Source organism: Nilaparvata lugens, unplaced genomic scaffold (assembly GCF_014356525.2).
Source record: "Nilaparvata lugens isolate BPH unplaced genomic scaffold, ASM1435652v1 scaffold4107, whole genome shotgun sequence".
In the NCBI taxonomy this organism is placed as follows: Eukaryota; Metazoa; Arthropoda; class Insecta; order Hemiptera; family Delphacidae; genus Nilaparvata; species Nilaparvata lugens.
This window is the reverse complement of record NW_024090537.1, coordinates 594-28,477: the sequence shown is the minus strand read 5'-3', so window position 1 is coordinate 28,477 and position 27,884 is coordinate 594. Positions and strand designations below refer to the sequence as shown.

General features: G+C 34.5%; 1 protein-coding gene across 28 annotated transcripts; it reads right to left on the bottom strand.

The window, feature by feature from the left end:
- Positions 1–236: 236 nt before the first annotated feature.
- Positions 237–27,884, bottom strand: LOC111064071. 28 transcript variants are annotated; one of them, XR_005573718.1, is made up of 11 exons: positions 27,756–27,790; positions 17,430–20,030; positions 16,290–16,386; positions 15,184–15,311; positions 14,265–14,514; positions 12,738–12,839; positions 11,099–11,226; positions 9,525–9,723; positions 2,499–5,101; positions 1,359–1,455; positions 300–382 (listed from the first exon to the last, which is right to left on the bottom strand). XR_005573718.1 is itself a non-coding variant. In XM_039444291.1 (3 exons), exons 1-3 carry the CDS (start codon positions 27,867–27,869, stop codon positions 369–371), a joined length of 378 nt encoding a protein of 125 aa, XP_039300225.1. In that variant the 5' UTR covers positions 27,870–27,884; the 3' UTR covers positions 237–368. The 28 variants fall into 28 exon arrangements, 2 of the variants coding, with proteins under 2 accessions (XP_039300225.1, XP_039300224.1); XR_005573716.1 differs by lacking the exon at positions 27,756–27,790 and adding an exon at positions 26,222–26,307 and having other exon boundaries at positions 17,371–20,030; XR_005573715.1 differs by lacking the exon at positions 27,756–27,790 and adding an exon at positions 26,222–26,307.

Sequence of the window (27,884 nt, the reverse complement as noted above, 5' to 3'; positions counted from 1 at the left end):
TACAATAAAGTAGCATACATATAACGTTGTATTAATACATTTATTTCTGAACACAGCAATCATGAGTTCAACTTGTCTTGATTCGAAAAGTTCTGTAGCACTGTAAAAGCACTATTCGAGTCTTTTAATTTCCTCCTAAAAAAAGGTTTGCTCTCTATTTCAGTTGTGATAAGCTATTTATTTATTCATTTACGGTACAAATGAAAATTTGTCACTGAAATGAATACAAAATAGTAGGCTATTCGGATAGTTACCTGAAATGCTAGTGCAGTGCAGACGAAGATCTCGCAAGTTTCTTGAGGTATGATTTCAAAACCGACCGAGTAGAATTTTTCTAGTGTCTTGTCCAAATAATTTGTTCCATTTCATCAATTTTCAGAGCCTGTAAAAGAACATAGATAAATTGAATGAAAAATAAGAAATTCACAGATGAATGAATGGAATCACAGTTCACCAGACGCATCATATGAAAATAGAAATGAGATAATGAATAATGCATGATAGAAATTCATAGATCATCACAATGCATACTTGAAAAAATCATGCTTCTTCACCTACAGAAAAGGATCGTTAGAATTATAAACAATGAAAACTACCTGGCACATTGCAAAACTTTGTTTATTGAGACTGGAATACTAACACTCCCTTGTCTTTGAATCAGCTCTGATGGTTGAAAGAAGACCGGATTATTTCCATATTTCCAACGGAACCAACATATACATGGATACAACACAAGACGACATAATGACACCCATATACTGACAGTGAGAACTGGACTGGCGCAAGAGGGGCCCAGATTTACAACCAGATGCAGCAGGATTTACAACCATCTCCCAGAAGAAGAAATAAAAAATATCAAAAGCATAGGCACCTTCAAGGACCTCCAGAAGAGACACTTACAACAAAAGCCTTACTATAGCCTGCACGAATTCTATGATGACGGTGTGTTCCGCAGGGACGAACACGGCGCTGTCGCGCTACTAGTGGGATATCTACAAGTATCAAGCATTACGCCTCAACTACTGGACTGATTAACTTGACAATTTGCATATAGATTGAGAATTATTCACCGTGGATGGTTATATTAATTCTTTTAATATAAAAGAATATTAGCCTATTAGCTTATTCTCCAAGATTAAGGTAGGTCAAGTTTTAAGTCTGTTAAATTTTTAATTAGCCATTGCGGTGCACGGTTATCTGCTAGTATTGAATTGAATTGGTGGTGGAATACTGCCCTGAATTGAGCCACTGACAAACTTGATAGCCAGAAAAGAGTATTGTAGCAACTATTAAGTTGTAAGTAACTAAGTAAGTATAGGCCTACTTGAGTAAAAGTATACTAATGTTGTGTGACTCACCTGTCTGGTTGACTTGCTTTTCTGTGAGCATCAAGATTCAAGATCCAAAAACATCTAAATGCGTCTTCTTCTGTGTCTTACAATCCATACCAAGCAACTGCAAAAACAGACCCACGATATTATTATTGTGTACAATCTTACTGTAGAGTGGTCAAATAAAAAAACAAAATATTACCAACAGCAGGTAACCCATGCTTTGCTAGGGACTAACTGAAAACTTCACAAACTCGACCTATTGGAGATACCTCCAATACCTTCTGTTTCATTCATTGTATTCAATACACATAATTACAGAACAACTATTCGAATGGCAAATAAAACAGTGACCACTTTCAATAAAAATTTAAATAATCAATCATAAATTCATTCAAATTATAATATGCATTATCACAAAAGCAGCTGAACGGTGGAGACGTCTCCTGGGGATGATGCGTCATTGAAAAATATCCTATCCCTACGTGTACAAGCCGATTCTTTCCATTATTACATTATAGATTTATCATTAGGTTTACCGGTACTTACCAAGTTGTCGTTCTAACAAGCTAAACTGTTATTATTTGCTAGGTTGGGATAAAACTAGGAAAATATGCTAAATATAAATAGGCTAACCTCCAAATTCCTGTATCTGTTTACCAAATTAACAGTTTCATTCTTTAATTATTTCCACATATAATTTAAATCAAAATGATCGGAGAGATGAGATAAAAACTGTCCTATTCCTCTTTTAAATTTAGATTCAGACTAAAAATTCCAAAAATTGGTTATCGATGGTTAATATTTTCATAACCTCAATTCATTTTGAGTTGAGTACAATTTTCAGTCAAAAAAAAAAATAACCAAAAAATCTGTAGGTCAATTGAAACCAATATTAAAAACTATCTAAATATCATTAAACACTGATATAATAGAGAATTATTCAAATAATATTTATTTATGGATTTCATCCTCTGTAGAGATGATAATATCTGTATCAAATCAAAGATGGACGCCATTCTGTATCTCTGTATCACCCTGACGTCATTCTGTATCACTTGAACCAAAAATTTAACATTGGAGAGATAGGAAAATCAAAAACCAATACCAGGGTATCAGAAGGACATAGGAGGTAAAAATGCAACGCGTGCTTGCAACGTAACTGACCTCGATGGAGACGGATTTTGGTAACCAGCTGTACCACTACACACCGCAAAATAATAATGAAAAAATAATTATGTATTAACAATTGATACGTTCAAATAAAATATTTAAATTATTTCTCTGATGTATCAAATTATCCTGTTTATTGGAAGCACTATTAACGCAATTCATAGTTGAAAAAAATAATGAACATCAAACAGCTGATTAGCTTGAACAGCAGGTAGCCAGCCGTACCACTACACAACGCAAAAAAATAATAGAAAATAATTAAGTATATCTATCATCAAATTAGAATTATGATATTCAAATAATTATTTTAAAAGTTTCAAATATATTTTCTAGTTGATTTATACCATTATTCATTGAAAAGTTGGGAATATATATAAGTACTTTTGATTGAAACATTTGGAAAAAATATCGACATTCAATGGTTCTCAAATGATTTTTTATAGATAAGGAATTTTATAACTATAGATTAATGTCTTTATTACGTTTGAAAGAATTATTCATAAAAAGATTCACTCTTCATTCTATATTATTCAAAAGGTTTTGAAACATCATTATCATGTTGGCTCACCGGCAAATTCAAACTAGGTTATCAACCGGCAAATTCAAAAGCTGTATGCTATCTATGAACAGAACTAAAGTAAACTTTATGCTATAACTACTAACTACGGTATATAATGATTATATTCAAAATCGAATAAAATAGCTCTTTACTCTTGACTTTAGTTAGTAATTAGAACTTGTTACTCAACAGTCAATTTGATATTATACAAAAAAGGTCCTCATGCGTACAAAGCTACTATGAAGCTAACAAAAGTTAGAGATATAAAAACTAGGGAAAATTCTACTAGAGATGCGGTCCTGCTTTTTTTGAAGCATTAAATCTCTCAGTTTGAATTTATTAATTGCAGTGACAAAATTTTCAACTACGGTATATGATGATGAGAAAAATGTTATATTCTACAACAACGTTTGCTACAAAATAAGGCTCTGATGAACCGTTCAATAGTTATGGTTAAATTACTGGAACATCATCCCATTATCTCACATAGCCCATAGGCCATCATGAAAATGAAACAGATCAGATTCTTAAAGGGAAATCTATCAGGAAAGCGAGTTGTACAGCCCACAACAGCAACTTCTTCTGAAATACTTATAGAAACAAATCTATAGAGTCCTCAGTCACCGCTATAGTAGCATAACAGCTAATACAGAAAAATCTAATAATTTAATCAGTTATTAAACAAATTTCGTGCAACTAGATCTTATTTTGAGCAGAATTTACAGCTATTATATTTTTGATTATTGTAAATTTTCTTGTATAATTTACTACTGATCTTCAGTTTACTTGGACTGAGATTTTGAAATCAGGTTAACTCTTTATTCTTTGCTCTTTGAAAAAAAAATCTTTTATACTAAAAACTATAATAAATCTGATTAAGAAAGTAAGCATTTTTATTGATTTCTTTCTCATTCCATAGTTAATAATCCCTCTTGGTAACTTAGTGAAAAATTACTTTAGAGTTGTTTGTACGTCAGCTAGTTTAATCTGTTATTTTTGACTAAGTTCTTATTTTAGACTATATAATTGTCAAGTATTCTATCAAGTAAACTTGTCAATTGTTCAATGAATCTTTTCTTATCTTCTGCCATTTACACAAACAGACCCATACTTGTGGGTCAAGTGGAAGAGGGGGGCTCTTATTGCCTCAACTTCGCCCACATCATTTGTAATGTTATAAAATGAAAATAAAAGACATTTATCTATCACTTGTTGAGTCAACCTCTTTCCATAGTTCGAATATCAACCGAATCTGGCACATTCGCATTTTTCATAAAATCCATGGTTTATCTAATTTTTTTTGTGAAAAATCAAAATCGCTCTAACTTCGTGACCTTATGCTCTTTGATGAGAGGAACATGAATCTGGAATCCGATTTGCAAAATTCCTCACCGTTTGAAAATTTGCAAATTTTACGTTTGAAGCTGCATAACTCACCCTGTATAGTAGCTGGGGGTGCCAAATTTGGCTCAGACATTTCTCAGATAAAGCTTCATCTATGGTGCAAATTTCAGCCAAACCTGAGATACTTTTTTCTTTACTGTTTTAAAACGCACAATGAAACATAAACAATCTATACCATAGGGTTATCTTCTTATGATATATTTTTTCTATGATAATAATCACCATACTAATTACTTGAATAATTCTAACGATTTAAAAGCCGTTTTCACAGTACCAGTTTGAACCAAATGTCGGCTTAATATGAATTAAATCCATGTTAAGTTTAATTGATATTAAAACACACCAGCTGATCCAATTCGGTTTAAGCTTTCACCGAGAAAACTGCACTTGGTGGGCAAGTAAATAATCGAAATAATATCATTTGAATCTTTCAAATTGAGAAATTTATTAAATAGTTGGATATCAATCATATTTCATAACACAAATTAAGGTACTTATCAGGTAACCGTTTATATTTTCAAAAGGCATAGTCTCTCTGTAACAGTAGACTATATTAATTCAAAACAATCAACTTGGAATTGAAACAATGTTGAAATTATTGGCCCGCTCGCCGAAGCGGCTCAGTTTGCCCCAACTGAAACAGATAATATAAAAGACACTGCGGTCAACTACTGAAACAAATCCGAATCAATGTATTTGCCTTTTGAACAAAACAATATAAACATTTTAATAAAAGAAGCATATAACCTGGATTTCAAATCAATTACAAAAAAGTGCAGAAATAAAAAATACATAACAATTTACATACATGAGGTCCACGTTATAATGGCAGTATTATTAATTAACATTGGTATTGCCAACCGTGTCTATCATTCGACAAAGCAGATCCTTCTCTATCCTTCTCTAGCTCCTCAACGTCGCCAGATCGTGTTTTAACAATATAGAATAATATAATTGATGAACAAAATATTTAATCTCAATTATTTCTTTGGAAAACATCAACTTTCTATCAAAATTTGGAAGAGAAATGGTACAGGCTCTGCCTAGTTCTTCCTCCATCGTCATAATTATATTATGATTATAGTGTTTAGAAAAATAAATGAATAATCAAATTTTATCACCTATTGTTTAATCATTGGAATGTGTATTTCCTTGACGAATAAAACATAATTGATTATTTTAAACAAGAATGAACAGTTGTTAATATGACATGAGATAGGCCTATAGCAGTAACAGCAGCTATCCTCTGGCAACGCTGTTTTCTTTGTTTTCTAGTGCAATTATAACGTGGACCTCACTAGCAGCAACCCAAACGGAGCAACCAACCAATCCTGACCTGCCGACTTATAGACTAGCCTACAATGTCGCTCGGGTAGAATCGTAGAGCCGTCGCTTAGGAAACACCTCGTAAAATGCCTATTGAAATAAGTCTTCGGAAGACGTAGCTGTTCTATCTCCTCAAGTTAAATTGGATGGGCACGTTAAACTGTCGGTCACGGCTGAAGTATGACAGTCGTGAGGCCCATTGACGGCTTAAATGATATATTTATTTATTTATTTATTACTCATCATTACATAACATCATTTCCGGGAATATTCCCGTTTGATACGTAAATTGTCAGATATAATAATATATAGGTACATAAGAATATACAATAACATATATGATAGAATCATAAAGTAAAATCAATAACATTTCAAGTCACAGTTATAGAACTATTCATAATAATAGAATAAATTTCACCTCAAAATCTATCAACAATAAACTCTGCCACTGAGTAGTAGACTCTCTCAGTTAACATTGACTTGATAGTTTTTTTGAACAGCGGCAATGAATCAATTTTACGGATGGCCTCGGGTAACTTATTATACAATTTTATTCCTGAATAAGAAGGGTTTCTTTCGTAAGAGGCATGTCTGTGAATAGGGTATAATAACAAGCTCTGATTACGCGTAGAATAGTTATGTCTGTCTGTGCAAAAATTAAATTTATGGACATTACTCTTTATGAATATTAACAAATGAAATATGTAGATGGCAGGCAGAGTGAGGATCTTCGATTCCCGAAAAATAGATTTGCATGTATCTCTAGCTCTTAAACCAAAAACCACCCTAATGATCTTTTTTTGAATTAAAAATATTTTATAGCTGTCAGTCGAGTTTCCCCAGAAAATATTTCCGTAGCATAGGTGGGAATAGACATAGGCATAGTATACGGTGATGAGTGTATTTCTATCAACTGAATGAGATAGCTTGAGAATAACATAATATGCACGGTTCAACTTCGTCGTGAGATTTTTTATATGTTCTTTCCAATTTAGTCCCTCATCTATTGTAACTCCTAGGAATTTTAAAGATTTAGCTGTTTTTAGTCCATTATCATAAAGAGGGAGAAAACTTCTCAAGTTGGTTCTTCTGTAACTAAATTCCATCTGATAAGTTTTACTGTAGTTGAGAGAGAGGCCATTTGTTTTGAGCCAATCAGTTATGTTTTCCAGGTCTTTTTTTGTGTTACCAGCTAGAGTTTTGTGATTTTTGTCTGATATTAATGCGGTCGTATCATCAGCAAACATTATAAGTCTTGATTGGGAAACTGACTCAGGGAAATCGTTTACATAGATGATGAATAATAGAGGCCCAAGTATTGATCCTTGAGGCACTCCATTCGTTATTTTTGAAAAGGAAGATGACCTAAGTGATTCTTTATCTTTCACACATTGTTGTCTATTATTCAAGTAAGAGCTAAACCAATTGAAGGCTGTCCCAACTACACCATAACAGCGAAGCTTTTCCAACAAAATAGTATGATTCACACATTCGAATGCCTTTGATAAATCGCAGAAGATGCCGGCAACAAACTGCGATCCATCAACAGCCAATGAGAGACTTGATATGAATTCATAAATGGCCCCAGTTGTATTCCTGCCCTTACGAAAACCGTACTGATCCGTGTGAAGTAAGTTGTTCATGTCACAAAATTTAATTAATCTGGAAGCAGCTGCCATTTCATAAATTTTAGAAAATGCTGATAAAATAGCAATTGGTCTGTAATTACTGAATTCGCTTTCATCGCCCGTTTTAAATATTGGTATCACGGTTGAATATTTTAGAAAGTCCGGAAACACTCCACTTCTAAATGAAGAATTAATCAGAGACACCATTGGCTTTGCTAATGATAACACACAAATTCTGAGCAGGAATGGAGGAAATTCATCCCAGCCAGGTGTTTTAGATAAATTTATTTTTTTAACTAATTCAATTATCTCTTTTTCTGTAACTGGTTCTAAAGATATGAGCAAGTTATTTGATTTTGGATATTTTCTACAATAGTTTAGAGTTTTGTGTATGTCCGGAATAAGATTCAGTGTGCTACAAACGTTGATGAAATGTTCATTGAAAGAATTCAAAATATCTTCTATATTTTTATTGGGAAATACCTCTGTTAGCTCTCTATCATCTTGTTTGATATTTGTTCCCTCCCGAACAATCTTCCAGGCCATTTTAGTTTTGTTAGATGCATTCTTTATTCTGTTGCTATTATATTTTATTTTTGCAGCTCTGATACACTTGTTAAGGACTCTCTTATAATTTTTGAAGTATTGCAAAAATTCAAAATTGTTATAATTTTTAGTCTGGTTATGCAATTCTCTGGCCCTTGCACATGATATACGAATCCCTGGTGTGACCCATCCTTTAATTTCTTGTGCGCTACTTTTTTTTGTTGTACATCTTTTAGGAAAAGATTCCTCAAAGTGTGATAGTACTATTCGAATGAACAACTTGTATAGAGTATTAGAATTAGACGTTATATTGAGCATATTATATAGGTCTGTCCAGTCTTCTTGGTCCAAGAAAAGCTTGAATTTGGAGATGTTCTGTTTAGAAAATATTCTTATAAGTTTTGTAAATTTTTTTGAATTTTTTGAGTTTAATTGAAATGATTTAAAAGACGTCAATGTATTATAAGGAAACTGAACTAACTGTGCTGTGTGATCGGACAAACAAGTTTCAATTATTGAATTTTTACACATTTGTTTGTTTATTGCTGAGTCTGATGCAATATTATCTATGCATATATTCAGGCGAGGAGAAACTTCCGTCAGGAACTCCCCACCAATAAAAGCCATACGAATATTATTATTATGCCATGCCAGATTCAAATGGACAGATTGGCTAACATTAGGAAATATGTCGGCTACGTTTTTCAAAAACGTATTACAAGCTACGCTACGGCGGTGTGAGATGGCCTTCACATAGATAGATATCTATAGATAGGCTATATATTATTATATTCATCCATGAGTACGGTATATACCGCTGGATGGGAATTAATGACAAATTGCATTTATTCAAATGCTAATTAATGAATAGTTATTACTAAACGAAAATACAAATTAAATGCTGTAAATCACCCCGAATACTTGTGCTACTGCACATATTGACAACAGGGTTAACAGCTGGATGGAAATTCGATGAGAGCTACTATCTAGAAATTATTTGCCAGCCCGGGAATCGAACCCTAATTGCTAGTCAGCGTCAGGTATGCTCACGCTTACACCAAACTGACAATCTCTGGATAGCAGCGCTCATTTTATTCGAAGCCATAGCGGCCAGCCAGTCTACAGATGAAAATTCATGAGAAATTGCATTTTATTCAAATGCTAAATAATGAATGATTATTACTAAACAGTAATCCAAATTAAATGCTGTAAATCACCCCGAAGACTTGTGCTACTGCAAATATTGACAACAGGGTTAACAGCTAGATGGGAATTCGATCACAACACCTACACACATAATACCTGAAGAGTCCAAGTCAATAAGTTAGAGAATGATAGTAAGGTATAGCCTGTATGGTTTCAGCTGTTGTAGCTACATATTGGCCCAACGTCGGCCAGCGTCGGCCAGCCCAGCGTAGGCCAACCAAGGCCAGCACTGGCAAACCACCAATCCACACTCTCGCGGTCGTCGTCATTAGTACGCACTTGGGCGATAGTGTGGATGCGACATTATAATTCAATAAAACCACAGATAATTATTGTTAATTTGCTACTTACCAGAGCTGATGCCCTGAAACCGACAGCAAGTAGCCGAATATGGTTAGCAACACCTGGTCGGGCAGTTGGTACTGGAGCGGCCGAGGTTGCCCAACTCATCCAGCATCCACATCCAGTGGTAGTGCGCATGCTCCTTGCATGTAGATCCACCACCACTAGATGTGGATGCCGCCGAGTGATCGTGGTGCGGCGGCGACGACTGCAAATCAAATCAAATCTTCATTTTTCCCAAAAACATAATTACAATAACAATGATTATAAAAAACTAAAATACAATATAAAATGAAAAATGAAATTCCATCAAATAGGATAAATAATATAGATATATTAAACCAAGTCCCTGCAAGGTTTGAAAAAACCTGAGCACAGATGCTGAGTGTTCAATGACTAACAATAATGCAAGAAAATCATAAAGGGATAACATGCAACTTAGTTATGTTAACTAACATGCATTGAAAATATCGGGAAGAGAAACAGGGGGTGAGGAAGAAGTAGAACCAGGATTTCACTATTTTGAGCCCGGATTCTGCTGCTTTCTTAGTATCCTCCCAATTGGCTCCCTTGAATAACAATCAAGTGTCATCGGCAAAAGCGATTGACACTCCATTTTTTAATTCTAACTTGGGAAGATCATTCATGTAGATTAGGAAGAGAATCGGAGACAGGACTGTTCCCTGTGCAAGACTATAATCAAGGCTGGTTTTATTATCAATTTTGAGGATTTGGTATCTATTGTTTAAATAGTTTTTAAATAATTAAAAATACAATCCGGCCTAAAGCAGCTGCTATGGCTGCGTTGTGCTGGTTGTGGGTTCGAATACCGCCAATGGCATGGTTGTTTTAGCATCTTATCACCAATGGCTGAAAAGAAACAATCAAGTGTGGTAAAAATTATAATAGTGAATGAATGAATGATTTGCATCGCGACTGGAATTCCCAAGTTTTAGACATTCCTTCACACACTTTTGTCATACGAAACACATACAAACGGTGGTAGTATATTCCAGCCCATATAATAATATTATAGTATACAGTATTAAATATACGAATGGCTTTTTATTAGTGTGGAGTTCCTGACGGAAGTTCTACTGTCGACTACTGTCAATTATTACTGTTTTGGACGGGTGAGATTGTAAGAACGGCACAGTATGAGAGACTACCAGCGTCACATAGACGCCCTCTACTATGGCACTTCTAATTATGCTATCTATATCTATGGTACCACTCACCGAGCGGTGAGGTCTAAAGAACGGACGTATTTAATAATAATTATAACCTTTATTTCTGCATAACTGAGTATGTCACCAATATTTACAATTGTCATATACAATAAAGTAGCATACATATAACGTTGTATTAATACATTTATTTCTGAACACAGCAATCATGAGTTCAACTTGTCTTGATTCGAAAAGTTCTGTAGCACTGTAAAAGCACTATTCGAGTCTTTTAATTTCCTCCTAAACAAAGGTTTGCTCTCTATTTCAGTTGTGATATTCATTTATTCATTTACGGTACAAATGAATATTTGTCACTGAAATGAATACAAAATAGTAGGCTAGTTGGATAATTACCTGAAATGCTAGTGCAGTGCAGACGAAGATCTCGCAAGTATCTTGAGGTATGATTACAAAACCGACCGAGTAGAATTTTTCTAGTGTCTTGTCCAAATAATTTGTTCCATTTCATCAATTTCCAGAGCCTGTAACAGAACATAGATAAATTGGATGACAATATAATAAATTCACAGATGAATGAATGGAATCACAGTTCACGAATTATCAGACACATCATATGAAAATGGAAATGAGATAATGAATAATGTATAATAGAAATTAATTCATAGATCATCACAATGCATACTTGAAATAATCATGTTTAGTACAAGTTAGAGTTTCTATACTCTTATTAGCTGGGCTCAACCTTTGATGCAGACGGAGAACAGGCCAACGAAATAGCACATCTAGTAAATTAATTGATGAATTGGAGGAAAATGACTGCAATACTTTGTGATAGAAGGAATGAAAAACTTAAGGGCAAAATCTATAAAACAGTCGTGTCGTGCGGCCCGCGTTGACATACGGAGCGGAGGCCTGGGCAGTTAAGAAAGCCCATGAACACAGACTGGAGGTCACTGAAATGAAGATGCTGAGGTGGAGTTGCGGCCTAACTGGAAGGGATGGAATCCCAAATGAAATATAATTAATTATTTTTAACAAGAATGAACAGTTGATATCAGATCAGATATAGGCTTAACGGTATCAGCTATCCTCTATAGAAGGTACAGAATCGGCCCTACTGTTCTCCTATCTTTCTCCACTAGAAAAATAGAAGAACAACGTTGCCAATTCTCTGTCTTTTGAAGAGGATAGCTGATACCAGTACATCTGATATTTATGTATAATTATTGGCAATGTTGTTCTTCTATTTTTCTCCACTACCTTTAGGAACTAACTATAGATATTGACCAAAGTTGGTGGTAAAATTGACCAAGCTATCCTCTTCAGAAGGCAGTGGCAAGGCAGATAATTGGCAACGTTGTTCTCCTACTTTCCTCCACTGCCATTATAACGTGGACCTCACTATAACGTCTCTGTTTTCAAAATTATCAAGGGACTTTATGCCTCCTATTGTGGTCTCAATCCTGCAAATAATATTTCAATATTTCAATGTTATATTTTTAAAGTTGTGTTTCCCAATTTACGAATATCTGTGGGCCAAGATTCTATATTACTCTATAGACCTCACTATAGTACTCATCTATTTCACTATCCATGACCAACTGCTAGTTGATAATTCAATTTTGATCTACTCGTATTTTTGACGACACTACAGTCCAATTTTTGAATAATAGTTATTAATGTGTGTTAAAAATGGATTTGAAAATCGAAAGCGCTCTAAACGTGGGTAATAGTTTTTAATAACTATTATTCAAAATTTAGACTGTAGTGTCATCAAAATCGAACACTATAGTGCAATTTTTCAATTAGTAGTAGAAGTATTTCGATTCGGATACTACCAGATCATCAAAATAGATATATTACATAGAGTTGGTGATAAAATACTGCCCTGAATTGAGCCACTAACAAACTTGATAGCCAGAAAAGGGTACTGTAGCAACTATTAAGTTGTACGTAAGTAGCTATTAACTTAGTAAGAAGTAAGTATACTTAATTATAACTGAGAATAAGTAACTTAAGTTGTGTGTCCCACCTGTCTGGTTGACTTCCTTTTCTGTGAGCATCAAGATTCAACATTCATGATTCAAGATCCAAATGCGTCCCCTTCTGTGTCTTCACAATCCACATTGAGTCACTGCAAAAACAGACACATATAATTAAAGTTTACAATCTTACTGTAGAGCACTCATATTTAAAGAGCAAATAATTGTCCATTAGCAGGTGTAACCCGTGAACCCTGGCAACTGAAAACTTTACAAAATCTACCTACTGAGATCTTGAACGATTTAAAAAAGGCCTATAACCATCCTCAGTAAATAAAGAATCTATAAGCAACATTTCAAGTTAATCAGTTGAGTAGTTGAGACGTGATGATGCGTCGTTTGTGTATTTCCTATCCCCAACATGTATAAGCCGATTCCTTCCTTTATTATATTATAGATTTATCATTAGAAGTAGGCTATTTATCAAGTTGATGTTTCAACAAACTAAACTGTTATTATTTGCTAGGTTGGGATAAAACTAGGAAAACATGAGCATTAATGAATAAATGGTTTAAATTATAATACATAACCAACTTTCTGGACTTTCCAAATAAGAGAGGCTATTAGGAGTTTATTTCGAGGGGCCGAACGACGTCACTTATCAACTCCTAAAATCTAGCTACTGCATCCAAGGCTATCTTATCGTTGCCGGCCCCAACCTTCAACCCTCAGGGTGAGCCGGGTTGAAAGACTCAAAGACAGCACTCTATATCCAGTGCAGTCGAGTCTCTAGTTCACCTAGTGCTATCCCACTACAAAATGATTCATGTCATCGATTCGACATCATCTGCTGCCAACGTGGACAGCACAAACAAGTGAGGCGAATACAGATATCACCGACCACTAGAAACCTGGTGGTGACTTGTAGCAGTCAGTAGAACGCGCTGACACGCGGTAATAAACCGGTGGAGCCGCCAAGGCAGTAATAAGGGTCCTTATGCCGCAGCCACATGTTGGCCCAATGATGACCACCGCCAGTGTGTCGATGGGTAGTTTGCCAGCGCTGGCCTTCATTGGCCATCGCTCCAATTTTTCTCGAGCGGAGGCCAGCCCCCACCGTAGGCCAATGAAGGCCAAACCACCCATCCACACTAGTCAACCAATGCCTGTTTTGTCGTTTGTTTTGCTGATTTTTCTGTGTAAATGAGTATCTAATAAATTATCGAATAAAATATTTGTGATATAATGAATAATTTTGATTTATCAAGTGATTGGAAAAACTCTTATAAATTCTGATACAAGCTACATTTTGTCAAGGCGACAAAGTTGAACAGCTGATGTAATAGGACAGAAGAACTGGCTAAATCATTGCCACTCTGGGCGGCACTGGCTAGATTGGCTTTCTTTCAAGATGGCGGATTTTGACGTCACGATTCTAGCCGAGTTTCCATTGTGCATGTATTGTTTGACGCTGGCCTTGATTGGGCACTGGCCACATTGCAGTGTAGATGGCAAGACCAACGCGGGCCAGCGACTGAGGACTAGGCATAACATAGTGATGTTTGCAATTCACTCACCATAGATATTGTTATGCTCGATCAAGCCGCGGCCTTCGCCCAAGATGAAGACGCCACCCTGATGGCCGTTGTAGATCTCGTTGCGGTGGGGTTGCTGTGGGAATGGATGCGGTTGTCGATGAACTGGCCGAGCCCGTACAAGCCACCCGTCTGTCCGTGGTGGATCTCGCAGTGCACCACTGTCACTGTCGGGTTGGCGCCCGAACCCCGCTATCCCATTGTTGTGGATGTCGTTCGCCTCCAACAAACCCTGCAAACAACAAATTACCACATTAACCACACGTCACGTTTATCTATATACTATATATGCAGGACATATATGCAAAAACATCAGGCTTTAGAGACCCTAGATCCCTAGATGGAGGAAGCTCCCTAAAATAAAAAGCCTGACCGGTATCAACTTGAATACACTCTCTAGTAAAGTGCTCATGTAGATCGCTTATTAGATCTAATATATTCAAGATATCTTTGAAAAGTAAGAGCCTGCAGCATTAATAAACAGTGAAGAGTCAAATTGCTGTATATTTTTAAAAAATGGCTTGCAGGGATCCATTCTACCCAGATATTAAATTGCCACATCATAACACTGTGTTATTAAAAATATGCTTAATTTCTGCATGTACATAACTGAGTAAGTCACCATAACAATCATATATTTACAATTGTTATATACAATAAAGTAGCATAGATATGATGTTGAATTAATACTTTTATTTCTGAACACAGCAATCATGAGTTCAACTTGTCTTGATTCGAAAAGTTCTGTAGCACTGTAAAAGCACTATTCGAGTCTTTTAATTTCCTCCTAAACAAAGGTTTGCTCTCTATTTCAGTTGTGATATTCATTTATTCATTTACGGTACAAATGAATATTTGTCACTGAAATGAATACAAAATAGTAGGCTATTCGGATAGTTACCTGAAATGCTAGTGCAGTGCAGACGAAGATCCCGCAAGTTTCTTGAGGTATGATTTCAAAACCGACCGAGTAGAATTTTTCTAGTGTCTTGTCCAAATAATTTGTTCCATTTCATCAATTTTCAGAGCCTGTAATAGAACATAGATAAATTAGATGAAAAAATAAGAAATTCACAGATGAATGAATGGAATCACAGTTCACCAATTATCAGACGCATCATATGAAAATAGAAATGAGATAATGAATAATGCATAATAGAAATTCATAGATCATCACAATGCATACTTGAAAAAATCATGCTTCTTCACCTACAGAAAAGGATCGTTAGAATTATAAACAATGAGAACTACCTGGCACATTGCAAAACTTTATTTTTTGAGACTGGAATACTAACACTCCCTTGTCTTTGAATCAGCTCTGATGGTTGAAAGAAGACCGGATTATTTCCAACGGAACCAACATATACATGGATACAACACAAGACGACATAATGACACCCATATACTGACAGTGAGAACTGGACTGGCGCAAGAGGGGCCCAGATTTACAACCAGATGCAGCAGGATTTACAACCATCTCCCAGAAGAAGAAATAAAAAATATCAAAAGCATAGGCACCTTCAAGGACCTCCAGAAGAGACACTTACAACAAAAGCCTTACTATAGCCTGCACGAATTCTATGATGACGGTGTGTTCCGCAGGGACGACCACGGCGCTGTCGCGCTACTAGTGGGATATCTACAAGTATCAAGCATTACGCCTCAACTACTGGACTGATTAACTTGACAATTTGCATATAGATTATTAATTATTCACCGTGGATGGTTATATTAATTCTTTTAATATAAAAGAATATTAGCCTATTAGCTTATTCTCCAAGATTAAGGTAGGTCAAGTTTTAAGTCTGTTAAATTTTTAATTAGCCCATTGCGGTGCACGGGTTATCTGCTAGTATTGAATTGAATTGGTGGTGGAATACTGCCCTGAATTGAGCCACTGACAAACTTGATAGCCAGAAAAGAGTATTGTAGCAACTATTAAGTTGTAAGTAACTAAGTAAGTATAGGCCTACTTGAGTAAAAGTATACTAATGTTGTGTGACTCACCTGTCTGGTTGACTTGCTTTTCTGTGAGCATCAAGATTCAAGATCCAAAAACATCTAAATGCGTCTTCTTCTGTGTCTTACAATCCATACCAAGCAACTGCAAAAACAGACCCACGATATTATTATTGTGTACAATCTTACTGTAGAGTGGTCAAATAAAAAAACAAAATATTACCAACAGCAGGTAACCCGTGCTTTGCTAGGGACTAACTGAAAACTTCACAAACTCGACCTATTGGAGATACCTCCAATACCTTCTGTTTCATTCATTGTATTCAATACACATAATTACAGAACAACTATTCGAATGGCAAATAAAACAGTGACCACTTTCAATAAAAATTTAAATAATCAATCATAAATTCATTCAAATTATAATATGCATTATCACAAAAGCAGCTGAACGGTGGAGACGTCTCCTGGGGATGATGCGTCATTGAAAAATATCCTATCCCCTACGTGTACAAGCCGATTCTTTCCATTATTACATTATAGATTTATCATTAGGTTTACCGGTACTTACCAAGTTGTCGTTCTAACAAGCTAAACTGTTATTATTTGCTAGGTTGGGATAAAACTAGGAAAATATGCTAAATATAAATAGGCTAACCTCCAAATTCCTGTATCTGTTTACCAAATTAACAGTTTCATTCTTTAATTATTTCCACATATAATTTAAATCAAAATGATCGGAGAGATGAGATAAAAACTGTCCTATTCCTCTTTTAAATTTAGATTCAGACTAAAAATTCCAAAAATTGGTTATCGATGGTTAATATTTTCATAACCTCAATTCATTTTGAGTTGAGTACAATTTTCAGTCAAAAAAAAAATAACCAAAAAATCTGTAGGTCAATTGAAACCAATATTAAAAACTATCTAAATATCATTAAACACTGATATAATAGAGAATTATTCAAATAATATTTATTTATGGATTTCATCCTCTGTAGAGATGATAATATCTGTATCAAATCAAAGATGGACGCCGTTCTGTATCTCTGTATCACCCTGACGTCATTCTGTATCACTTGAACCAAAAATTTAACATTGGAGAGATAGGAAAATCAAAAACCAATACCAGGGTTTCAGAAGAACACAGGAGGTAAAAATGCAACGCGTGCTTGCAACGTAACTGACCTCGATGGAGACGGATTTTGGTAACCAGCTGTACCACTACACACCGCAAAATAATAATGAAAAAATAATTATGTATTAACAATTGATACGTTCAAATAAAATATTTAAATTATTTCTCTGATGTATCAAATTATCCTGTTTATTGGAAGCACTATTAACGCAATTCATAGTTGAAAAAAATAATGAACATCAAACAGCTGATTAGCTTCAACAGCAGGTAGCCAGCCGTACCACTACACAACGCAAAAAAATAATAGAAAATAATTAAGTATATCTATCATCAAATTAGAATTATGATATTCAAATAATTATTTTAAAAGTTTCAAATATATTTTCTAGTTGATTTATACCATTATTCATTGAAAAGTTGGGAATATATATAAGTACTTTTGATTGAAACATTTGGAAAAAATATCGACATTCAATGGTTCTCAAATGATTTTTTATAGATAAGGAATTTTATAACTATAGATTAATGTCTTTATTACGTTTGAAAGAATTATTCATAAAAAGATTCACTCTTCATTCTATATTATTCAAAAGGTTTTGAAACATCATTATCATGTTGGCTCACCGGCAAATTCAAACTAGGTTATCAACCGGCAAATTCAAAAGCTGTATGCTATCTATGAACAGAACTAAAGTAAACTTTATGCTATACCTACTAACTACGGTATATAATGATTATATTGAAAATCGAATAAAATAGCTCTTTACTCTTGACTTTAGTTAGTAATTAGAACTTGTTACTCAACAGTCAATTTGATATTATACAAAAAAGGTCCTCATGCGTACAAAGCTACTATGAAGCTAACAAAAGTTAGAGATATAAAAACTAGGGAAAATTCTACTAGAGATGCGGTCCTGCTTTTTTTGAAGCATTAAATCTCTCAGTTTGAATTTATTAATTGCAGTGACAAAATTTTCAACTACGGTATATGATGATGAGAAAAATGTTATATTCTACAACAACGTTTGCTACAAAATAAGGCTCTGATGAACCGTTCAATAGTTATGGTTAAATTACTGGAACATCATCCCATTATCTCACATAGCCCATAGGCCATCATGAAAATGAAACAGATCAGATTCTTAAAGGGAAATCTATCAGGAAAGCGAGTTGTACAGCCCACAACAGCAACTTCTTCTGAAATACTTATAGAAACAAATCTATAGAGTCCTCAGTCACCGCTATAGTAGCATAACAGCTAATACAGAAAAATCTAATAATTTAATCAGTTATTAAACAAATTTCGTGCAACTAGATCTTATTTTGAGCAGAATTTACAGCTATTATATTTTTGATTATTGTAAATTTTCTTGTATAATTTACTACTGATCTTCAGTTTACTTGGACTGAGATTTTGAAATCAGGTTAACTCTTTATTCTTTGCTCTTTGAAAAAAAATCTTTTATACTAAAAACTATAATAAATCTGATCAAGAAAGTAAGCATTTTTATTGATTTCTTTCTCATTCCATAGTTAATAATCCCTCTTGGTAACTTAGTGAAAAATTACTTTAGAGTTGTTTGTACGTCAGCTAGTTTAATCTGTTATTTTTGACTAAGTTCTTATTTTAGACTATATAATTGTCAAGTATTCTATCAAGTAAACTTGTCAATTGTTCAATGAATCTTTTCTTATCTTCTGCCATTTACACAAACAGACCCATACTTGTGGGTCAAGTGGAAGAGGGGGGCTCTTATTGCCTCAACTTCGCCCACATCATTTGTAATGTTATAAAATGAAAATAAAAGACATTTATCTATCACTTGTTGAGTCAACCTCTTTCCATAGTTCGAATATCAACCGAATCTGGCACATTCGCATTTTTCATAAAATCCATGGTTTATCTAATTTTTTTGTGAAAAATCAAAATCGCTCTAACTTCGTGACCTTATGCTCTTTGATGAGAGGAACATGAATCTGGAATCCGATTTGCAAAATTCCTCACCGTTTGAAAATTTGCAAATTTTACGTTTGAAGCTGCATAACTCACCCTGTATAGTAGCTGGGGGTGCCAAATTTGGCTCAGACATTTCTCAGATAAAGCTTCATCTATGGTGCAAATTTCAGCCAAACCTGAGATACTTTTTTCTTTACTGTTTTAAAACGCACAATGAAACATAAACAATCTATACCATAGGGTTATCTTCTTATGATATATTTTTTCTATGATAATAATCACCATACTAATTACTTGAATAATTCTAACGATTTAAAAGCCGTTTTCACAGTACCAGTTTGAACCAAATGTCGGCTTAATATGAATTAAATCCATGTTAAGTTTAATTGATATTAAAACACACCAGCTGATCCAATTCGGTTTAAGCTTTCACCGAGAAAACTGCACTTGGTGGGCAAGTAAATAATCGAAATAATATCATTTGAATCTTTCAAATTGAGAAATTTATTAAATAGTTGGATATCAATCATATTTCATAACACAAATTAAGGTACTTATCAGGTAACCGTTTATATTTTCAAAAGGCATAGTCTCTCTGTAACAGTAGACTATATTAATTCAAAACAATCAACTTGGAATTGAAACAATGTTGAAATTATTGGCCCGCTCGCCGAAGCGGCTCAGTTTGCCCCAACTGAAACAGATAATATAAAAGACACTGCGGTCAATTACTGAAACAAATCCGAATCAATGTACTTGCCTTTTGATCAAAACAATATAAACATTTTAATAAAAGAAGCATATAACCTGGATTTCAAATCAATTACAAAAAAGTGCAGAAATAAAAAATACATAACAATTTACATACATGAGGTCCACGTTATAATGGCAGTATTATTAATTAACATTGGTATTGCCAACCGTGTCTATCATTCGACAAAGCAGATCCTTCTCTATCCTTCTCTAGCTCCTCAACGTCGCCAGATCGTGTTTTAACAATATAGAATAATATAATTGCTGAACAAAATATTTAATCTCAATTATTTCTTTGGAAAACATCAACTTTCTATCAAAATTTGGAAGAGAAATGGTACAGGCTCTTCCTAGTTCTTTCTCCATCGTCATAATTATATTATGATTATAGTGTTTAGAAAAATAAATGAATAATCAAATTTTATCACCTATTGTTTAATCATTGGAATGTGTATTTCCTTGACGAATAAAACATAATTGATTATTTTAAACAAGAATGAACAGTTGTTAATATGACATGAGATAGGCCTATAGCAGTAACAGCAGCTATCCTCTGGCAACGCTGTTTTCTTTGTTTTCTAGTGCAATTATAACGTGGACCTCACTAGCAGCAACCCAAACGGAGCAACCAACCAATCCTGACCTGCCGACTTATAGACTAGCCTACAATGTCGCTCGGGTAGAATCGTAGAGCCGTCGCTTAGGAAACACCTCGTAAAATGCCTATTGAAATAAGTCTTCGGAAGACGTAGCTGTTCTATCTCCTCAAGTTAAATTGGATGGGCACGTTAAACTGTCGGTCACGGCTGAAGTATGACAGTCGTGAGGCCCATTGACGGCTTAAATGATATATATTCAGGCGAGGAGAAACTTCCGTCAGGAACTCCCCACCAATAAAAGCCATACGAATATTATTATTATGCCATGCCAGATTCAAATGGACAGATTGGCTAACATTAGGAAATATGTCGGCTACGTTTTTCAAAAACGTATTACAAGCTACGCTACGGCGGTGTGAGATGGCCTTCACATAGATAGATATCTATAGATAGGCTATATATTATTATATTCATCCATGAGTACGGTATATACAGCTGGATGGGAATTAATGACAAATTGCATTTATTCAAATGCTAATTAATGAATAGTTATTACTAAACGAAAATCCAAATTAAATGCTGTAAATCACCCCGAATACTTGTGCTACTGCACATATTGACAACAGGGTTAACAGCTGGATGGAACTTCGATGAGAGCTACTATCTAGAAATTATTTGCCAGCCCGGGAATCGAACCCTAATTGCTAGTCAGCGTCAGGTATGCTCACGCTTACACCAAACTGACAATCTCTGGATAGCAGCGCTCATTTTATTCGAAGCCATAGCGGCCAGCCAGTCTACAGATGAAAATTCATGAGAAATTGCATTTTATTCAAATGCTAAATAATGAATGATTATTACTAAACAGTAATCCAAATTAAATACTGTAAATCACCCCGAAGATTGACAACAGGGTTAACTAGTAGCCCAGTCAATGAATGTCCAAAAAAGCAGTTTCGATCCGAAAATTAAATAAAAGCTGAATTTCCCACCATCGATAGAACCCTCCCAGAGGGTCATTCTCCCAAAAGTCCCAAAAAATCCCCTTGGAGCTTTCCGCCCTAACCCCCTAAAACATGAAAAATGCAGGTAAACACGGGAAATAAATTATCTCTGTAACCATTGATCGGAAACAGTTCTATTATATGCCATTCGATTCGATACATTATGGACTACAATATTAGTTATATTCGTTTTTTCAATAAAATTAACAGTTTTCTTGATAAAATAATATATATGTAAAAATTTAGGGGTTTGCGATTTGATTTTTTTGTTTTCTTCGATTAACTTTGAAGCAAGTAGTTTTAAAGAAAAATGAGCCGAATAATTAATGTAGCCACTCTTATTGCAAATACATTGATGTATATTGTTATGTATTTGCGATTCGATTTACGCCGTGGAAGGGGACACAGTCGACGCGGAACGGCGCGGCTGACTCTCTTAGCCATAGTAAACAGCAAACTGGAAATCAATTCTCTCTGTAACCATTAATCGGAAAAAAATCTATCATATGCCATTCGATTCGTTACATTATGGATTGTAATATTATTCGTATTCATTTCCTCAATACAAACAGTTTCCTTGATAAAATAATATATACGTAAAAATTTAGGGATTTTTCGATTTGATTTTTGTTTTTTCCGATTAACTTCGAAGCAAATAATCTAAAGAAAATTAGACAAATAATTAATGTAGCCACATTCATTGCGAATCCATTGATGTATATTGTTATTCATTTGCGATTCGATTTGACGCTGTGGAAGGGGAAACAGTCGACGCGGTATGGCGTGGCTGACTCTCTTCACCATAGTAAACAGTAAAATACAGTAGTAGGCCTACTGCTTTCTAAGTTGCATCTTATTCACACTATGGCGCTCGAAACAATCAATTTTGTCTATTGTTTTGACATGCGATGAAACTAATTTTTCACATTTTAATTCTCTAAATTCTCTAAAATCATTTTGTTGTTATAGATGTGCTAAATCATGCATTCTATGACAGACAAAGATATTGTTTGCAACCGATAAAATATTCATACTATTACATAATATAATACATATTCAAAATATGTGTGTATGATCATAATTCTATGCTAAAATTTATCATAAGCTATGTCAAAAACTGAGATAAATCATAGATTACAATAGTGTTAACAGTGGCAATTTCCTGAAAAATCATAGCGTGCAGTGTTTGCTGTTTTCTACAGTTAATATTCTTCAAGCCAGGTTGATAATATACCTTCAGTTGAGCCAAATATATATGACGGCTGAGGCATAAAAAAATTATACATTGGGCTTGTTGAGTCGAAACTTTCTATGATTCTCTCTGTAAAGTAGCTTATCTTCCGTTCTTACTAGTTGAATCTAGATTATTTAGACAGTCCAATATGAAAATTCAGTAGATTCTAAAGATGAAAGCCATGCAAACATACAAATTAAGGAAGAGTAAGCATGCATAAAAGGTAGGAAAATCATGAAAGTGTTTCACATTTAACCACAAAGTACCCTACCGTATAAGATTAATTGAAAGACGATTCATCATCTTCTATTATTTTTGTTAACATATCGATTTTTCACCTCCACTCGCATCTTGTCATTCACTATACAAGGTTGGCAGAAGCTTTTCTTTATGTCGATTAATGTTGATTGAAATTGATTTTGATTAGGGCACCAAAAGAATAGATCATTTTCTATTTGAAGCATTCAAATTGAATCTATTGAACATGATTTCTTATGACTTAGCATTCACAGATTTAGTTGGGTGAAGCTATTTGAAAAATGTACCTGATTATCAATTCCATGGTTTTTATACCATTCTAGTTCATTGTGATCATTGAAGGGTTGAAGTGATGAGTTAGTTCAAGTGAATTCTAGTACACAAGTATATTGTGCTTATGATGGGCTCTTCTTTATTTTCTATCGATGTTTTGCTCCAGTAGAGAAAATTTAAAATGTTGGTTTTACATTTTATAAGATTTATAAATAATATAAATTTGATAAGTCCAATATTAAATTAATCGATGTTGACTTTCATTGTATCGCTTTGTATCAATGTTACTTGCACTGTTTGCAATTCATCTCAAGAATTAGTTTTTTATGAATTTCATGATCTGAAAATTGAAATTCAAATGCTATTTGGATGACGTTCACATTCCACTGGTTTTTTTACAATAATTGTTACGTTGAAGAGTGAGGCAATTCAATCCATTTGGAAGTAAAAGGAAATCACAGTGCGATTTGAACAGTGGATAGTAACTTTGAAATTCAGTTGCTCAATTCATTACGGCTTGATACTATCATTTATAATAATACTTGAACAGAAATATGATTGTCTATAATGTTTATATTTCAGTTTAACCAATCTTCTATCACAGTCTCGCTTTCATTCATAAACATGATAATCCTAAATACGTTGATTACCTTAAAGATGTAGCTTATCTTACGTCGAACAATGTACAATATAAACAATTTTCATTAAATTACTATTATGATAATCATTGGAATTTCTGCCTGTGATTGAGAAAAAGTCATTTTATGAGCCTTGAAATTCATACCTAGAAAAAGTTGCATTATTACTAGAAATTTTGTTATTTTTACTATTTATTATAGGTACTGTACATTGATTTTTGTGATTATAGAGATCAACTACTTTATTCTGAATCAGGATAAGGATAAATAGGGAAATTGTGAGATGGGGATAACATCCATAGTTACATAGCATCAATTTGAAAGCTCTGATAATAATGATTTGAACGGAACTGCGATTCTGGCTTGGTATTGCCTCTTCATGTTCAGTGAGAATAGTAAGCTTCAGAATAATTCGTTCTCACTATATGTATAATATTGGTAACATTTGTTAATATTTGAACCGAATGTGCAACAAATTGATCTACTTTCAGCTTGAAAATTTTTTTGTTCACGTGATCTGATGATATTCATTCCATTATCAGTGTTTAAATTATAAAGAGTGATGAAACAAGTTAAAACACAAGAAAAGCTACGAAAATAAATTTTGAATCTTCATTTTTCACAAAATAAGGATAAGATGAAGGAGTCGGACACATAATATATCATGAAACTTCGTTGAAAAACATCAATATCTGAAACTAGAGTTATCAAATTGTGTTACCTCTGACTCGTATGGAGAAGGCACACTTCAAATTAATATAATAAATTCTGTCAGAAAACAACGAAATCCTGATTTTTATCATGAGCATGGTTTTATCAAGAAAATTGTAATATTTTTTAAGAGTATTGAAAAGTGAAAATCTATATACAGCGCATGTCAAAACAATAGACAAAATTGATTGTTTCGAGCGCCATACTGTAAATGAGATGCAATGTAGACAGCAGTATTATTCTGTTTACTATGGTGAAGGGAGTCAGCCGCGTCGGCTGTTTCCCCTTCCACAGCGTCAACTTGAATCGCAAATACATAACAATATACATCAATGGATTCGCAATGAATGTGGCTACAATAATTATTCGTCACATTGTTCTTTAAAACTACTTGCTTCGAAGTTAATCGGAGAAAACAAAAAAATCAAATCGAAAAACCCCTAAATTTTTACATTATATTATTTTATTAAGGAAACTGTTCGATTTATTGAGGAAATGAATCCGACTAATATTGTAGTCCTTAATTTAACGAATCGAATGGCATATGATAGATTTTTTTCCGATTAATGGTTACAGAGATAATTGATTTCCAGTTTGCTGTTTACTATGGCTAAGAGAGTCAGCCGCGCCGTTCCGCGTCGACTGTTTCCCCTTCCACGGCGTCAAATCGAATCGCAAATACATAACAATATACATCAATGGATTTGCAATGAGAGTGGCTACATTAATTATTCGGCTCATTTTTCTTTAAAACTACTTGCTTCGAAGTTAATCGAAGAAAACAAAAAAATCAAATCGCAAACCCCCTAAATTTTTACATATATATTATTTTATCAAGAAAACTGTTATTTTATTGAAAAAATGAATATAACTAATATTGTAGTCCATAATGTAACGAATCGAATGGCATATAATAGAGCTGTTTCCGATCAATGGGTACAGAGATAATTGATTTTCCGTGATTACCTGCATTTTTCAACTTTGAGGGGTGCTAGGGGGGAAAGCTCCAAGGGGATTTCTTGGGACTTTTGGGAGAATGACCCTCTGGGAGGGTTCTATCGATGGTAGAAGATTCAGCTTTTATTTAATTTTCGGATCGAAAAAGCCTTTATTGACTGGGCTATAGATGGGAATTCGATCACAACACCTACACACATAATACCTGAAGAGTCCAAGTCAATAAGTTAGAGAATGATAGTAAGGTATAGCCTGTATGGTTTCAGCTGTTGTAGCTACATATTGGACCAACGTCGGCCAGCGTCGGCCAGCCCAGCGTAGGCCAACCAAGGCCAGCACTGGCAAACCACCAATCCACACTCTCGCGGTCGTCGTCATTAGTACGCACTTGGGCGATAGTGTGGATGCGACATTATAATTCAATAAAACCACAGATAATATTGTTAATTGCTACTTACCAGAGCTGATGCCCTGAAACCGACAGCAAGTAGCCGAATATGGTTAGCAACACCTGGTCGGGCAGTTGGTACTGGAGCGGCGAGGTTGCCCAACTCATCCAGCATCACATCCAGTGGTAGTGCGCATGCTCCTTGCATGTAGATCCACCACCACTAGATGTGGATGCCGCCGAGTGATCGTGGTGCGGCGGCGACGACTGCAAATCAAATCAAATCTTCATTTTTCCCAAAAACATAATTACAATAACAATGATTATAATAAACTAAAATACAATATAAAATGAAAAATGAATTCCATCAAATAGGATAAATAATATAGATATATTAAACCAAGTCCCTGCAAGGTTTGAAAAAACCTGAGCACAGATGCTGAGTGTTCAATGACTAACAATAATGCAAGAAAATCATAAAGGGATAACATGCAACTTAGTATGTTAACTAACAGCATTGAAAATATCGGGAAGAGAAACAGGGGGTGAGGAAGAAGTAGAACCAGGTTTTCACTATTTGAGCCCGGATTCTGCTGCTTTCTTAGTATCTCCCAATTTGCTCCCTTGAATAACAATCAAGTGTCATCGGCAAAAGCGATTGACACTCCATTTTTTAATTCTAACTTGGGAAGATCATTCATGTAGATTAGGAAGAGAATCGGAGACAGGACTGTTCCCTGTGCAAGACTATAATCAAGGCTGGTTTTATTAGCAATTTTGAGGATTTGGTATCTATTGTTTAAATAGTTTTTAAATAATTAAAAATACAATCCGGCCTAAAGCAGCTGCTATGGCTGCGTTGTGCTGGTTGTGGGTTCGAATACCGCCAATGGCATGGTTGTTTTAGCATCTTATCACCAATGGCTGAAAGTGTGGTAAAAATTATAATAGTGAATGAATGAATGATTTGCATCGCGACTGGAATTCCCAAGTTTTAGACATTCCTTCACACACTTTTGTCATACGAAACACATACAAACGGTAGTATATTATTATAGTATACAGTATTAAATATACGAATGGCTTTTTATTAGTGTGGAGTTCCTGACGGAAGTTCTACTGTCGACTACTGTCAATTATTACTGTTTTGGACGGGTGAGATTGTAAGAACGGCACAGTATGAGAGACTACCAGCGTCACATAGACGCCCTCTACTATGGCACTTCTAATTATGCTATCTATATCTATGGTACCACTCACCGAGCGGTGAGGTCTAAAGAACGGACGCATTTAATAATAATTATAACCTTTATTTCTGCATAACTGAGTATGTCACCAATATTTACAATTGTCATATACAATAAAGTAGCAAACATATAACGTTGTATTAATACATTTATTTCTGAACACAGCAATCATGAGTTCAACTTGTCTTGATTCGAAAAGTTCTGTAGCACTGTAAAAGCACTATTCGAGTCTTTTAATTTCCTCCTAAACAAAGATTTGCTCTCTATTTCAGTTGTGATATTCATTTATTCATTACGGTACAAATGAATATTTGTCACTGAAATGAATACAAAATAGTAGGCTAGTTGGATAATTACCTGAAATGCTAGTGCAGTGCAGACGAAGATCTCGCAAGTTTCTTGAGGTATGATTACAAACCGACTGAGTAGAATTTTTCTAGTGTCTTGTCCAAATAATTTGTTCCATTTCATGAATTTTCAGAGCCT